Source organism: Polypterus senegalus, chromosome 3, assembly GCF_016835505.1.
Source record: "Polypterus senegalus isolate Bchr_013 chromosome 3, ASM1683550v1, whole genome shotgun sequence".
NCBI classification, from domain to species: domain Eukaryota; kingdom Metazoa; phylum Chordata; class Cladistia; order Polypteriformes; family Polypteridae; genus Polypterus; species Polypterus senegalus.
In genome coordinates, this window is record NC_053156.1 from 173,201,958 (window position 1) to 173,217,374 (window position 15,417).

The 15,417-nt window shown below is 37.4% G+C and overlaps 1 protein-coding gene across 4 annotated transcripts in view; it reads right to left on the reverse strand.

Annotated features, from left to right (window-relative positions):
- The window catches only part of LOC120525692 (serine/threonine-protein kinase MRCK alpha-like), a 429,465-nt gene that overhangs the window by 222,383 nt on the left and 191,665 nt on the right, over positions 1 to 15,417 (reverse strand). For all 4 annotated transcript variants that reach the window (XM_039748213.1, XM_039748214.1, XM_039748215.1 and 1 more), the window contains exon 4: positions 6,501 to 6,596. In XM_039748213.1, coding sequence (XP_039604147.1) covers positions 6,501 to 6,596 — 96 coding nt within the window. The remainder of the gene's footprint in view (positions 1 to 6,500; positions 6,597 to 15,417) is intronic.

Genomic DNA, 15,417 nt, shown 5'->3' on the forward strand with positions numbered 1-15,417 from the left:
GATTCTCATAGCGTATGGTCTTGAATTGTGTAAATCTATGTTTTGAGCATTGAATGATGTGAACAAGAACAGATTATTGTAGATTCGGATATTTTGCCTGTAGTGTTTGTGGATTTCACTTTTACCAAACAACAAATCTTTTATTTCTCGCAGGTATGCCTCTTCATTGGGAAGAAACAATACTTTTCCCTAATGGCAACACGAATTAGACGATCTACAAGTCTCTGACTTAAACTTTAATGCTGAACAATATCTATATACTTCTGTCATACAACATATGTTCATATATTCAATCTCTTTTTGCTGTTCCATTATTTCACCAAGTAATAGTTTCCGTTTGTTACTATCAGTTTATTGAGACTTTCGAATTTTAGTACTTTCATAATCTCTAACCTGCTCTGCATGTGTATTGCGCCAATGATTTTTAACCTTTTTATGACGTTCTACATTGTCTTCTACTCTTTCTTTTATTTCCGCCACCGCTTGGACCTGTTAGATTTTCAGTTCCACTTGGTCTGGGCTGATTATAATTTTCCTTATTTTTCAAATTTGTACTTAGATTATTATTGTTCTTTTTTGAACTCTTTTCTTTCCAATGCTTTTGGGTCTCTTTTTGACGAGCTGCCCTTTCTTCTTCACTTAGTCATTGACGTTTCATCTAGAACATATAAAAATTACTGTCCAGAAAAGGACTACAATGAAGGAAACGAAAAGATTGTATGTCTTGTATTAAAATGAGGAAAACATAAAAATTTATAAGAGCTGAGAGCACAGGAACTGTGTCTGACAATAGCATTCACACAAATGAAGGTGAATGGACCATGGGCGTGGTTAAATCCCTTGGCACGAAGTCTCGTCTTGCAGGACTTGAAATTATCTCTCTGAAAAAGTCTGGTCTCATCCCAGGATTTTTTTTATATAACAAAGAGAATTGAATTTTTCATGCCAAAATAAAAGCAACGTTTTTCACATGTTTTTTTTGGAATAAAATGCAACGCTAAGGAGGTTAAGGAGGGAGAAGAACATTAAACAATAAATACATGGCATATAAACATTTATAAGTTCCAACTGTCACCTTAAAGACTAATGTAAAGTATAACCTATGATTCACAGTAGATGTGCAAGAATTTATTTCAAATATTACTCTTTTTTAATATAAAATTCTTAAGAGAGTTTGGGAGCATGCGCTGATAGTGTGTTACCGCACCCACCACACAATAAACCCTGTTTAATATAGTTCAAGGTCACAGAGGCTGGAAACTGCCCTGGTTTCATCAGAAATGTTATATGTTATTTCATGATTTATATCACTTGGCTATATTACAAAGGGCATAATCATGGCATGCACGAAGTGTCTTTCATCAACTTTTAACAGAGTCAAAACTTAAGATGAAAGTTTAAGAGTTAAGACTGTGTTAAAATTAAACAACAGACACATTCAACAGCTCCGGGCAAGTTAGATATGGGACAAAGCTTTGTGTTAACTCTCTTTTCTTGACATTTTTTTTTTTAAATACCGTAATACTCTTGTTAATCAAAAACTGAATGACCATAGACACATCTGCCTAGAAGGTGTTAGTTGTACATAATGATGCAAACTTGTAAGGCTAGTTCTAAAGTGCTTCAAATGTCACAGTACAAGTGGCAATAACCATACGCATAACTAAGTGATCTGAGCATTACTAGCTACACAGTGGTACACCTACAATGATTTTCAAATTCATTTGTTACACTAGTATGTTGCACCTCTGTTGGACTTCACAGCAACATGAACTTATCTGGTCATCAATTCTACAAAGTTCAGAAAAATTGTACCAAGCAGAACAGCTTGTGTTGCACAGTTGCTACAAATTAAGACAGCTGCATAGTCTTATTGTGAATGGCTCTTCCCATCTCATCCCAAAAATGCTCAACTTAAGGTAAGATTCTTTTATTGTCATTGTCTGAAGTACTAGGGTGTTGTACCATGTTAGCCATTATGAATGTAGAGAAAAGCCAAGCAAAATGACACCTTTTATTGGCTAACTAAAAAGATTACAATATGCAAGCTTTCGAGGCAACTCAGGCCCCTTCTTCAGACAGAAGGGCCCTGAGTTGCCTCGGAAGCTTGCATATTGTAATCTTTTTAGTTAGCCAATAAAAGGTGTCATTTTGCTTGACTTTTCTCTGTCATTGTCTGACATATATGAGATTCCGGCAAGTTCCAGGGACTGTGAAGACCACTGAAACAATGAAAACTTTCTTGCCTGAATGATTTTGCATCAATACTGTATATGCCTTGCGACAATTATTTTGGTGGACATGTTCATCCACATGTGGATAAACTATAGCCATGAAGGGATGAACTCAATCAGCAACAATTTTCAGTTATGCCTTATCACTCAGACGTTCTTCAGTGGGTAAGAAAGGTCCCAAAGTTTGTCAGGAAAACATTCCTCACATCAGCACTCTGCTACCATCAATCTCTATTACTGACATCAAACAGGATGGCTGCATGACGCGTGTTGCTTGAGTCAAATTTTGATCCTTCCATCACCTTGATGCAAATGCAGCTTCGATTTGTCTGACCAAGTACCTTTTTATATCCCCACTTCTCAACTGTCTAGTTTTGATACTTCTGTGGCTAGTTAAGAAATATGTTTTCTTATGCTTCTCAGACAACATCAGCCTTTAGAATGGCCTCCCATTTCATTCACAGCCTGACAAATCGTGCTTTCCAAGATCACATCTAAATTCAACACAGATGTGCTGAATGTTAATTGCCTGGTTGGCAACTCATCTGTTTGCTTGTACTATTCTGGTCATTCCCTTTTAACCACCCTGATCCATGAGATCATCTATCACTGGAAGTTTTTTCTTTTCACACCATTCTTGGTAAACCCCTGAATCAGTTGTGCATACATGAAAAGCTTATGACAACAGCTGGAAAAATGTTAACATCAACATGCATAGCACCAACTATCATGTCACTTTCAAAGTCACTAATGTCCCTTATTTTGCCCATTCCAATTCTCAAATAAATATTAACTGACTCTAGAAAAGCTGGTAGGCCTGATTTACAAGTGCCACACAGTGCTATCACGTGACATATGACATGTTGGAATGAAGAATTTGTGTAAATGTGGTGCAAAATAAACAAGGTGGACTCAAGGAAAATGAATAGCAATTTTTCTTTTCTGCACAATCAGTACAAAAATACTTCCTGGGTTAAAAGTACACAACCACCACTGTATATGACATTTCATCATATTATGGGAAAAAACATATACAGTGATCCCTTGCTATATCGCGCTCCGACTTTCGCGGCTTCACTCTATCGCAGATTTTATATGTAAGCATAACTAAATATATAACACGGATTTTTTGCTGCTTCTCGGGTTCTGCAGACAATGGGTCTTTTAATATATGGTACATGCTTCCTCAGTTGCTTTGCCCAGTTGATTTCATACAAGGGACGCTATTGGCGGATGACTGAAAAGCTAACCAATCAGAGGACGCTGTTAAGTTCTTGTGTGCTAAACGCAGTGTTAACCAGGAAGTCTCGTCTCGCTCATTCAGCAACAACGTGTTTCGCTGTGTAAAGAGTTAACTTTTGTGCTCTTTTGTGTTTATCTTTGTGTATAGTCAAGCCCTTCCTTATGCTCCAAAACGATCTGCTCCTGCTACTGCTTCAGGGGCCGTGCCCAAGCGCCAATGGAAGATGTTAACGATTGCCGAAAAGGTAAACGTTTTGGATTTGTTGAAGGAAGGGAAAAGCTACACTGCTGTAGGACGCCATTACATCATCAATGAGGCTACGATTCTTTTTATTTAAAAAGTAGGAAAGGAATATAAGATCTACGGCCGCAGTGTCCTTTTAACCAGGGTGCAAAACGAGTTGTAAGTGGATGTAATAAGGCAGTAGTCTGGATGGAATCTGCTTTAGGGATTTGGATTGAAGACTGCCAGAAGAACAACAACGGCAGTGCTACACAATCGCCTGAAGAGGCTCCTTTAGAAGGGCTGTAACGCTCTCCTTTGTTGTGCAGTAAAATTAAACTCATTGTTATCGGACAAGTCATCGTGTCATTATTGGTGAGTAACCATAATTAATTTTCTACTTACAGTACTTAGTACATGTACGTACGTTTAGTGTTATTGTACACACATTTACTGTATACTATTTTTCTTGCATTGTACGTATTTATTGCTGGTGGCCTGTCTATCGTAATGGCTGTAACATATGTGATATCGGAGACACTCAATATGTTTAGGTTTTACTGTAAATAAACTTATTTACATAAATTTATATACATAATTTCAATGAATCTTACCTAATATCTAAGAGAATACAAAGGGATTATGCTGTATAACTGCACAGGGAATATTTATAAACAGTGTGGGAGAGTTTATAAGGGCTTAAAATATATAAAAATAACCACACAAACATATGGTTTCTACTTCACGGATTTTCACCTATCGCAGGTTGGTCTGGAACACAACCCCCACGATCGAGGAGGGATTACTGTACAGCCCCCAGTTAACCCAAAATGCTACTGCAAGAATTATTACAAGAACAAGAAAATACAAACACATAACTCCAGTTCTTAAATCCTCACACTGGCTCCCGGTTAAGTTTAGGGCAGATTTCAAAATCCTCCTTTTAACATATAAAGCATTAAATGGACAAGGTCTGACTTACTTGTCTGAACTTATCATGACTTACAAACCAGAGCGCACATTAAGATCTCAAGATGCCAGTCTGCTTAGTATTCCAAGGATAAATAAAATAACAGTGGGAGGTTGAGCTTTTAGTTACAGGGTCCCTAAACTGTGGAATGGTCTACCTGCTACTATAACAGATGCCCCTTCGGTCTCAGATTTTAAATCCCGGCTGAAGACTCACTACTTCAGTTTAGCATATCCTGACTAGAGCTGCTGATTAACTGTACATACTGCATCTCTGTTGTTAGTCATTAGCACAAAAACATAAGTAACTTGATAGTTATAACTGGATACTAACCCTCAACTATTCCGTTTCTCTTCTTGGTACTCAAATGTGGCACTTGGTGCCATGGCCCTCCTGCCAAGTTATTTTGCCTGCCTAAGGTAAAGTCATCCCTGATGGAGGATCACAGGAATCGTGGGAAAGAGGGATCCTTTCATCAGATTGGCTGGCCCAGCACTATTTCAGCCGTGGAATGGCCAAATGCGGGAGGCAACTTGATGGCTGAGGTCTCCAGGAGTCTAAACAAATCCAAATCATATTATGGGATATCATCTACTGTTAAATTCTGTTATGTACTTCTAAAAGTTTTATTTGTACACTGTATTGAGGATGTGTTTTGTTCTGTGTATTGTATTGTATTGACCCCCTTCTTTTTGACACCCACTGCACACCCAACCTACCTGGAAAGGGGTCTCTCTTTGAACTGCCTTTCCCAAGGTTTCTTCCATTTTTTCCCTACTGGGATTTTTTTTGGAAGTTTTTCCTTGTCTTTTTAGAGAGTCAGGGCTGGGGGGCTGCCAAGAGGCTGGGCCTGTTAAAGCTCACTGCAGCACCTCTTGTATGATTTTGGGCTATACAAAAATAAACTGTATTGTATTGTATTGTATTGTATTGTATTGTATAAAAAAAACAAAGGGATCAAGGCTGTTAAGTTGTGCAAAGAAATTTCCCTTGTAAAGAAAGTAAACTTTGTGTTCACTAAGTTGAAGGAAGATAGTATCTAAGCAATATAAACATAAAATCCATGTTTCCAACATGGAGGATCTATGACTTATTTTAAAGTAAAGCATAGACCTGGAACATGAATTCATGTTAATTAATTAAGTAGTTCCTAGCAAAATATGAAAAAATCTCTTTGGCTTACAGTATATTTCACATAAGCAGCAACAGTCCTCTCCTGTGACTTGATTTGTAATTTCCCTATTAACAAATGTTCCCCTATTGGGATACAATTTCAGCTTTAAGTCAAATAAAAAGGGACTACTAATACATTGTCCTATATTTGTTGATTCATTGTTTAATATGTCGATTTATTTTCCTTAGAGTTTTGGTACAATTTGATTTCAACTTAAATAGCCTCTTATTGGTAGATAGTGTTTTAAACTATATTCTGAGATTTTTCAGGGAAGGAAGACAGAAGTTTCAAAGTAAGGTTTTTATAGCCAGTAATCATGATGGCATTGAGGGGAGCACCATGCATTTTGATTAGTATTGTACATATTACAATGCATTCTTGCTGTCTATTACAAAGCTGAAATGTGAAAGATCTTAAAGTAACTGTACACTAAATAAAATGTCATAGCATTTATATTTTTAATTGCACAATGTGTTATGACAAATTATAGCACTTTTCAAGGAGTCTTTAACACCAGAAAAAAAAACTAGAACTACTAGAAGACTGGTGATATTTAAATATGGCTGGTAAAGGATTACTGTCTTTTGAGTACAGTATAAAAGTAGTATTATTTTATTTAAAACTACATTTTCATCAATTAAAAAATATTTTACTTACCAAGTAATTTTCATCCTGAAAGGCATAGTGCAATGTTGTGATCCACTGGTTATCACCATTTACCAACACATCTCTCTCTTCTCGAAAACAAGCAGTCTGGGAAATAAGAATTGTATTTAGTAAAGGGATTTTAAATAATTAACCTTAAGTACTTAAACATATGCAAATAAGAAATAAAATATGCCTTCTTATCTGTCCATGGTTACAGTGGGCTAGAAATAAAAGATCATAACTAAAATCTTAATGTTTTGTATAGTAATCTTTAGTGCTTAGTGGACCCAGAAAATTTAAATATGATCTGATGGAGCTAGAATACATCTTTAGCTCTTTACCCTAAGACTCCCCAGTCACAAAAGTAATTCATAATTCAACTTGCATACACTCATATGTAATTTCTTGCTATGTCTCTTTTAATAAATTCAGATATGGATGTGTATTATCTATCAGTATTGATTATTAGCAAAGTTAATAAATACTGGGACAAAAAATATGTTAAAAATCCTTTCAATTAAATTCTGGAATGTTACTGAATTTAGTCACCCAGCAACTGTACGGAGTATAATATCCTCTGTTAGTAATACATTATTGAAGGCATGTCAAAAATCAGTTAAATGTAATCATGTTCTTTCTTGTATATAATTTAGTATTAGAAATATAGTCTTCTTCCTATGGAGTGAGAAAAGATGCACAGATTTGGGAGACTGCATTTGAGTTATAATAATCAAAGAAATAAAAAAGGTCTGAAAAAATGGCTTAAGCCTATATTAAACATAGTTCTAATGACTACTCTTTACTGACTGAAGAATGCAACCACTTAAGAATGTTTAACTTGAAATCAGTTGACATCATTATAGATGTCTGGTATGGTTTGTTTGGTAAGGTTTGCCTTATAGTTGATGAAAAAACTGGGTTACCTATTGAGTTAGCTCTTATACAAAAAAGCTAAAACCAAAAGAAATATTTAGTCCTCCAACTTATTATAGATTTCCTTATGTCTACAAAGACAATGAAGTATGAAAACACACTAATTTCTTTGTGCAAGGCAAACAATCTCTTCAAATAATTTCTTGGATCGTGTTTATAAATCTCCACAAGTAACTATACACTTTAAATTTGTTAGTGTCCTTAGTCATACCATATAATTAATGGGGATGAATTCAAAAGTCTTTACATACATTAAATGAATGATTAATTGACGGAATATTCAGCCATGTCACCTCAGAAATGTTTTGTCTTTCTTAACTGTACACTTTCTTCAATGGAAAACCAAATTTGGGAATCTCTAGATGAAGTCACTCCAGACCCTGTTTCTTAATACTTGCCTTGGCTGAAGTGCCCCCAGGTGGTTGCTGTTATTTTTGTTTTGTTTTTTTTGTTTAGTCTGTGGTCAGTACGTGAGGCATAAAACCTACATACATAGGCCAAAAGAGTTTAGCCTTCCTTTATTTGTACATTTTCTTCACCCTGTGATAAATGTGGAAGACTACAGTAATGCAGTACTTACAGTATATTTATGAGTACAATCTTGTTACCTGTTGTTTTCATCCACCATCGTTAAATGCATGATATCCAGAAACATATGCACCAACCAAGTCTATCACAGAGAAGAGTTATGCAGCGTTGCCCCTACCACTGAAATTGGCAACAGCCTGCCCATATTCATCACTCACCCAGTAATCTATATACATTGACTCCAAGACATGAGTATAATGGCACTGTGGCATCCAATCTTAAACAAATTAAATTATTAAATCATTCTTAATTATTGAATCTAAGTTGTTGTAATACCTTATACCTTCTCACAAACAAAGACAACTCAGTGATTAAGAGACCAAAACACAGACATAAAGGTAAAATTACAAAACAGTGGTTTTAAAAAAAAACATGAATTTTAAGAAATCAAGAATAAGAGAAAGAAAAAAATATATGATCTTCCAAGGAAATTGATCCTTATTCTCTCCAGCCAAATTCTTGATGCAAGTTGTCAGAGTTGCCTATAGTGTTTCTTTACTTTTGAAGATTGCTCCTGTTCTTACTTCATCTGCCAAAATGAACCTAACCTTTTGATTCTTGCTTTGCGCAAATGTGACTTTGAATCACTATGAAAATTCTGAATCAATCTTGTAATTGGTCATGTAACACAAAGTAATTTATGGTGAAAGCTTCAACAAAGAGTGCTGAGACTTATCAAATGCAGAGCATGTAAAGTGTCTCTTATCTACAATTCCATATGAGTTGTTTCAAGATATAAACATGGCACTGCCTTCAGGCAATTACATGATAAACCACCCAAATTCCACCCCACCCAATAAACAAATGTATTTCTGCAATTCTTACCCGATAGAATACAATTGCATGTGTTAGTAGAGTACATAAAATATATATTGCTGAAAGAATGTTTTTACTAAATCAAGTAATTTTAAACTGCCCCCAATACTGAAACCAGATTATCAGTATGATGCAGTTTTGAAGCTCTGAATATTGTGAACAATTACCCAAAGCAATGGAGCACATTTAAAATTTATATTAATGTCTTTTTATGGGTATGTGCTTTATTGTATTTCAATTAAAATCTGTACATTTTGAATGTTTGCCTCTTTTAACAAAAGATATTTGTCACATTATTATAGTTGTTATTATTATGTATTTATGTATTATTTATTGGTGCCACCTCTCTGACGGGGCAACCCCACGTAAACCTCCACACTTCTACCTCATCAATGTCTAACACTGCCCACTAATCAAAGCTTTCTGGGAAAGTGGGTTCCTCATCTATATATTCACACTTTTCATTGCCTGTCCATGTCCATTTGCCCATCAACCTATAGACAGACTTATTTATTTATTTCACAGCTGCTAATGTAAAGTGGTTTGTACTTGTTCAAATATTTCTGGTCATTTCTATTTATTGTGATCTGTTTACAGCTGAGGCAGTTACTGTTTGGACTGAATTTAATTGTTCATCTTAGGGGTAGTTGGTATGGCCAAATATATATATCACAATTTAAGACAGAGAATTGTGGAAAATATGTGGACTGTATAGACTAGTATTCAAAGATCTTCCTTCCCAATTCCTATGGTTTCCCACTGAACAAAAACAATCCTTAATTTTGCCTTTCAAACCATCAAATTAAGTAATCACGAGAGCATACTTTTCAATTTGCAAAATCCTATTTGGACAGAAATCAGTGTTGGTGGACAAAAATGATGAGTGAACCCTGCTGAATTCACTTTGCCTCAAGTCCTGCATAATCACAAAAAACACTGCAAAATGTACTTAAGTCAATAAGGAAGGATAAACTGAACTCATTTTGAGTGGATTATAATGGTGCACTGTTATTTTAAAATGTCTCTGAAGGCTAGGGAAATGGCGGCCAACTATGCTGGTTCGATTATTGTGGCTAAATATTTGATCTGAGCTGTAAAGTAGCAGTGCTAATCACTGTGCCACCTTGCCTCAAATAACAAAAATACAACAAATGGCTACAAACTAACAATGAATAAATAAAAATGATTGTGCTCAGCATTCCAATCTTGGGTACACATTGGTCTTGCCAGGATATAACAGCTTAGTACTGGCTTGCTCTGGCCACAGCTGGAAACTCTTTTCTGTTTCCCATGTACTGTATCTATGCAGATGCTTTGCACTTTCGTCTTCCAATCTTTTTTATTTCACTCATGTCCTGTGTTTCTGATGAGTAAAGGGTGGGAGAGAGGGCATCTTTAAGGCTTTTTCTGAGGTGTTACTGGGCACATGGCTAAATTGCATGCATAATTAGCCATGTGGTCCTAGGCTGCCTCTCTCAGTGATCATTGTTATCTATCTTGTGGAAAAACTCTAATACTGCATTTTTTTTAAATAAACACATGTAGGATGGAAATCTGTCAGTGTTTCACAATTATTGTGGCTTTGGGATCCATTTTACCCTTTAAAGGTTCACTAAGGACCCACATACAGAAATCCAAAAGCCCTGGGGTTGAAAGGAAGTCTGCAAGTGGAAAAAACAAGCATGTTTTGAGCACTGTCAAGTGCTTCAGTGCAATGGTTGGAAGAGGGTGTTTTAGTTTCAGTGCATCTTAGCAGCTTAAACAGATTTTTTCTTTTCCTTGTGTGCTTGCAACCCAGCAATGTCCATGTCAGCAATGTACAGTACGGTACAGTAGACATAAATTAAAGTTCTGAGCTTGGTTGTTACAGATTTGTGAAATCAGGCTGGCCTTGCAAAGCATCATGAGGTGTTTGTAAAAATTCACAAAGCAAATTTCCAAAAAAATATTTGATGAACAAGATCACGAGCGAACACACCATAATCACTATAAAAGGCACTTTTTGGCAAATTTCAGCAATTAAAACTAGCGGAGAACTTTTTAAAAACATATTCTAATGAAAAAATATCATTACTTGTACCAGCAAGAGGTGTTCCATTCCACTGCTTTGTAACCTTACATATATAGCATTTTAAAATACATTTATCAAAAGATGTAAAAATGTCCTTATTGTTGCCTTCTTAATACTTTTATTTATTCGTATATTTACTTTATAAGTTTTCTCCTACTTTTATAAAACCTCTGTTGTATGTATGTAATATGTAATACATTATTTCCTATTTTTTCACATCTCTGCATTATTTTTAGCTGCTCAATCATTTAACGTTTGTAAAATGTATAATGAGCATTCTATAGAAAGTGCATTTATAGTGCAATAACTGCACGAGTTTAAACTGCCCCCTTCAAATTGTTAGTTTTAAGTTTTAATGAGAATAAAAAGTTGTTTCACCTCATTATACAGCATAAGAAACATAATTTAACAAGCCTGATGTACGTCGAAGGAAGGACAGACACAAACGACACAACCAGCTGTTTTAACACTCTTTGAAAGTACCACTTATTGTCCCTTTAATAAAGGATGTTGATCAACTCTTGGAAGAAGATGCTCTTCCTCCTCAAGGGGGAACCGGCGTCCTCATGAGCCACCGGATTCCTTCTTTCTTTTCCCAGGTCCGATTCGGAGAGTTTGATCTGTCACATTGGTCATCAAACATCCATTTTATGCTCCTTCACAGAGAATGGCTTTGCATTCTCCCAAAGGTAGAGACTCAGCTGACATTCTCTCAAAAGGTTACGTCACTACAGCACAAAATACTTATTTTAACATAAGTGGCCAAGGCTCTCCTGCCATGTGATGTCACTGTCAAAGGAATATTATTATAGTATTTGTTTTCTAAAATTTCTGTTCCAACTACAGAGGGATCACACTCCTCAGCCTCCCTGGAAAAGTCTATTCGGGGATCCTGGAGAGGAGGATCCATCAGATAGTCAAACCTTGGATTCAGGAGGAACAGTGTGGTTTTCGTCCTGGTCGCGGAACAGTGGATCAGTTCTACACCCTTAGCAGGGTCCTGAAGGGTGCATGGGAGTTTGCCCAACCAGTCTACATGTGTTTTGTGGACTTGGAAAAGGCATTCGACCGTGTCCCTCAGGGAATCTTGTGGGGGGTATTCAGAGATTATGGGGTACCTTCCCCCTGATAAGGGCTGTTCGGTCCCTGTATGATCGGTGTCAGAGCTTGGTCTGCACTGCCGGCAGTAAGTCGAACCCATTTCCAGTGAGAACTGGACTCCGCCAGGGCTGCCCTTTGTCACCGATTCTGTTCATAACTTTTATGGACAGAATTTCTAGGTGCAGCCTGGGCGCTGAGGGGGTCCGGTTTGGTGGATTCAGGATTGGGTCACTGCTTTTTGCAGATGATGTTGTCCTGTTTGCTTCATCAGGCCATGATCTTCAGCTCTCTCTGGATCGGTTCGCAACTGAGTGTGAAGCGGCTGGGATGGAAATCAGCACCTCCAAATCCGAGACCATTGTCCTCAGCCAGAAAAGGGTGGAGTGCCCTCTCAGGGTTGGGAGCAAAATCCTGCGCCAAGTGGAGGAGTTCAAGTATCTCGGGGTCTTGTTCATGAGTGAGGGAAGAATGGAGCATGAGATCAACAGGTAGATCATTGCGGTGTCCGCAGTGACGTGGGCTCTGCATCAGTCTGTCGTGGTGAAAAAGGAGCTGAGCCGTAAGGCAAAGCTCTCAATTTACCGGTTGATCTACGTTCCTACCCTCACCTATGGTCATGAGCTATGGGTAGTGACTGAAAGAACGAGATTGTGCATACAAGCGGTTGAAATGAGTTTCCTCCGCAGGGTGTCTGGGCTTTCCCTTAAAGATAGGGTGAGAAGCTCAGTCATCCGGGAGGGGCTCAGAGTAGAGCCGATGCTCCTCCGCATTGAGAGGAGTCAGATGAGGTGACTCAGGCATCTGATCAGGATGCCTCCTGGACGCCTGCCTGGTGGGGTGTTCTGGGCGCATCCAACCGGGAGGAGGCCCCGGGGAAGACGCAGGACATGCTGGAGGGACTATGTCTCCCGGCTGGCCTGGGAACGCCTCGGGATTCTCCTGTAAGAGCTGGAAGAGGTGGCTGGGGAGAGGGAAGTCTGGGTCTCTCTGCCCAGGGTGCTGCCCCTGCAACCCTACCTCGGATAAGCGGAAGAGGATAGATGGATGAATTTTCTTAACATTGCAGTACTCTGAAGAAACAATCAAGCTTGTCAAAAGAATACTGTTAACTCATGTGTAATAAATACTGCTGAAAATCAAGTGTATTCTGCTTGGTGATATAATCTAAAATGTCTTTCAAATATTTACAGTAGTGTTGTATGTCAGTTTAATTCTATCACAGCTGACATTTTCCTGGCACGCATTGCCATTAATATGTCTTTCAACTTCATACACTTTAATGTAGTGGTTCTCAAACTTTACTCCTTTAAGATCTCCCAGTACACTTACAAATGCCACAATATTTACCCACTTGTACTTTTGCTGCAATCTTGATGAATGTTTGTCGTTAAAGGTACATTAACTAACAAAATCATATTTATTGCTAGTGCTATTCCACTACCTGCGTTTTTAAAGTGTAATAAAAATAAATAATAATATTATTTTATTTATATAGTGCCTTTCCCATGCTCAAGGCGCTTCACAGGGTCTCATAAAGAAGCAACAGGTATATGTAACATTGGATACAAATGCTTCCGGAATAGAACATTAAAACAGATAGATACAGGATATAAAAAGCAATAGATAGAAAAAAAGACAACCAACTAGAGTAAAATACTAAATTAAGTACTAAAAGAAAATCTTAGCAAATTAACATAATTTGTGATATAACACACACATAAATTATAATCAGCATCTAGACAGACAGGAAGACTGAAACAGGAGGCAAAATTTAAGGGTAAGTTAAAAGCCTTCCTGAGCAGATGGGTTTTAAGTTGTTTCTTAAAAAAATGAATGTAATCAACTAATCTAATTAATTTAGGGAGGTTATTCCTAAGTCTTGGCGCTATACAGGCGAAGCAGGATAGGTATTATGTGCTCGCTGTTGCTGATCATGTTAGGACTCTTGCAGCAGAGTTCTGAATCAAATGGAGCTGTAATAGAAGAATAGATGCAGCAAATGCCAGTAGGGAGCTACAATATTCAATGAGGGATGTGATAAAAACATGGATATGTTTCTCAACATTAGAAGCATTAGAAAAGGAGAGAAATGAGCGAACATGGGATATGTTGCAGTAGTGAAAGTTAGTTTTTTTAATGTGGTTTATGTGGGTGGAATAAGAAAGGGAGGAATCAAAAATGACACCAAGATTTCTTGCATCAAAAGAAGGTCTGAGATCACTGTGAAGAGTGACTGAGTAGGAACTCATTTTTTTTAAGTTGCACTATAATGCCAATTTGCAAGAGTTCAGCTTTGTTGCAATTTAAATTTAAAGAGTTCTGCTCCACCCAGGTTTTAATTTCACTGAGGAAGGTTGTGAGCTGAGAAAGCCCTGATGAAGTTCCACTTTTAACACTGAAATAGAGTTAAGTATCATCTGCATAAAAATGATAACCCACAGCTATGAATAATATGGCCAAGGGGAACCATATAGACACAGAAGAGGAAAGAGCCAAGAGGAACCACTTGTGTGACTGACACTGTGTTGGACCAGCTGTTGCCAAGACTAACAAACTCTTGCCTATCAGTCAGATAGGACTTAAACCACTAGAGGGCAGTGCCAGAGATACCCAGAATGTTCTCAATTGTGGACAGTAGAATGTCATGTCTGACACTGTGAAATGCTGCACTAAGATCTAAAAGAATTAATATGCTGGTTTGAGTTCCATCAAATTATTACAAGTTATATAATTGGTGAGTTGGGAGGCTACAACATGCTCATGAACTTTTGACAGAAAGGGTAAGTAAGAAATAGACCAAAGACTGTCAACATCAAGCATTAATAGTGGGATTACAGAAGTGATTTTAAAAGTGGGTGGCACCAAGCCAGTGTTGTAACAGTCAGGATTATGGCATGAAGGCAGGATTTAAGAGGTACGGTGGGGATGGGGTCCGGTATACAGGTAGTGTGCCTCATCTTACAAAGCAGGACATTAACAAATGCAGATGTGACTGGCAAAAATTTGGAAAAAAAGCTGGATGGAGTGGGAAGATAGGGGAAACAGAAATGGATGATGGAATTATGTTAGTTGAACTATTTAGATCTTTAATTTTACTGTGGAAAAAATGGAGGAATTTTTCACACACTTCGGTAGTGGAGATGATTTGGCCAGATGTAAGCTGAAGTAGTTAATTAACTACAGAGAACAAAACCCTTGGGTTATCATGACCACTTCCTATTATTCTACCATAATGTGTATTCTTGGCTGCAGCTAGTGCATCCCTGTAAGCCCTTTGGTGGTCAGAGAAAGTCTGGATGTGCACGGTGAGGCCAGTATTACATGACATTCTCTCAAGGTGCTTTCATAGACCGTAACTCTGAATTGCACAATGGAGCTGAGCACTTAAAGGAAACCTCCTTATGCTTTAAAGGAGTT